A 1,803-nucleotide genomic window follows, 5' to 3' on the forward strand; every position below is an offset into this window, starting at 1 on the left:
GCGTCCGGAGGTGCACGATAAGGGGCAGTTCTGCGGGCGAGTGTCGCCCTGTACTTGCTCTCCTGATAACGGGGGGGAGGGCAGAAGTGGGGGAGGGAGGGGCCGAAGGGGACAGCTGCTCACAGGGCCACGGGGGCCGGGGAGGGGGAGGGCCCCTGGGGGACCCACAAGAGGGACCCGGCCCTGCCCTTGCTCCCTGCACCCTAGTAGGGCCCCTATCCTACCTGTGCCGTTTTCTTGGAAGACAGTGACGGTCAAGTTCCACGGAGAATCTGGGACAGAAAGACATGGCAGACTGGCGTCAACGGAGAGGGCTGGTGGACATTGGCCCTCAGTCCCCACGGGAGCTGCAGGAATGGGAAGAGGGTGGAGATCCTCCTGACCCCCTCCCAGCCCACATTCCAGGACCCGACACCCAAGGTCCCAGGCCCTGACCCCCCAGCCAACTGCCCTCAGGACCCCATCAGGGATCCGGGTGGCCCTGGCCCGGTTCTCCCAGGACACGTTGAGGTGAATGGTCCTCATTGTGGTCACTCCGGTCCCAGGCAAGGTCACCTGACAGGTGAGGTCGGTGCCGTGGTCCTGGAGCCGTGGGGTGAGGGTGAGCACAGAGGAGAGGTGGGTCTTGGGGTCCAGGGAGGCGAGGGCCGCTGACGTCCAGGAGAAGATGGGGGGCACGCCCCACGCACAGGCCCAGGGCACAGAGCAGGTCAGGTTACTGGGGCGTCCAGACTCCAGGGTCCCCGAGATAAGGATGTCAGGTGTCTGGGTCAGGGCTAGGGGGAGATGGGGAGACACGGGGATCAGGAGGAGGGTCCGAGGTGCAGCCTTGAGAGAAACCTCAAGCTTCGGTCCAGCCCCTGCCTCTGAGCCCCAACATGCATTACCCCCAGCCCCTCCCGGGTTGTCCTGGCACCCCCAACCTTCCCCTGTGGCCTCTCCCACAATCTGCTCCTTACCTGTCACACGCACGGAGAGCTGGTCCCGTGTCTAAGTATATCTCACAGAAGGCCCCCTCTCCACCCTAAAGACGTATGTCCCCGAGTCCCCTCTCCGTACGTCTCTGATGTCCAGGGAGCAGTCGTAGCCCTGGGGGTTTCCGAGGAGGCGGAATCGGCCCTGGGACTCCTGCCGCACTTTTCCATCTGGGTTGTTTGTGGCCACTAGAACATCCTGTTGTACACCGGCCCCTTTCCGGAACCAGTAGCCGAGCGCTGGGGTAGACTCAGACCAGCCTTCCCGGGGAGAGAAGCATCTGCGGGGCACACACAGGCCCTCCTGCCCCTTTGCATCCTGCACTTGCAGCCAGTAATCCCCCTGTGGCCCCCTCCCGGCCCCCCTCTGGCCCTCGGCCCCCTCCGTCCCCCAGAGCAGGACCAACAGCAGCAGAAGCATGTCTGGGCTTGGAGGCGCCAGGTCCCCGGGGAGCCTGTTTCTCCGGGTCTGTCTCTCAGAAGCTAAGAGCTGCAAGACTGAGAGGAGGCCCCGACAGGAAGGTGACAGTGATGTCAGAACAGTGGCCCTCGTCAGAGAAGGAACCTCGCACGCAGACGCTGTCAGGGCCGGGACAGCCCTTGGGAATCGGCCATCCACCACTGCATCTCCACTGCTGGGGACCCTGGGCCTAGAGGCCAGAGAGGGTGAGAGCCTCGCCCAAATGCACACCCTGTGCAGGGCTCGAGCCCCATCTCCCGCCTTCCTGCCAATGCCCCTCCCTTCTGGGGTCATTTTTTTGCAAAGTGAGAAAGGGTTCCTTCCTTTGGGCCAGACCACCTGAATCACAGGCCGTACATGTCTGTGGAA

The 1,803-nt window shown here is 63.7% G+C and overlaps 1 protein-coding gene across 1 annotated transcript; it reads right to left on the reverse strand.

Annotated features, from left to right (window-relative positions):
* Window positions 1-54: 54 nt before the first annotated feature.
* Window positions 55-1,797, reverse strand: LOC121024224 (sialic acid-binding Ig-like lectin 8; the record flags this gene model as incomplete). The annotated part of the gene is given in 3 exon segments (XM_040466492.1): window positions 55-272; window positions 498-776; window positions 960-1,797. Coding segments are annotated over 3 exon segments (1,266 nt in total), but the record flags the coding sequence as incomplete, so codon positions are not given.
* Between the last annotated feature and the right edge of the window lie 6 nt (window positions 1,798-1,803).

The sequence above is a fragment of the Herpailurus yagouaroundi genome, unplaced genomic scaffold (genome assembly GCF_014898765.1).
Source record: "Herpailurus yagouaroundi ecotype Mexico unplaced genomic scaffold, PumYag 61353, whole genome shotgun sequence".
Taxonomy (NCBI): domain Eukaryota; kingdom Metazoa; phylum Chordata; class Mammalia; order Carnivora; family Felidae; genus Herpailurus; species Herpailurus yagouaroundi.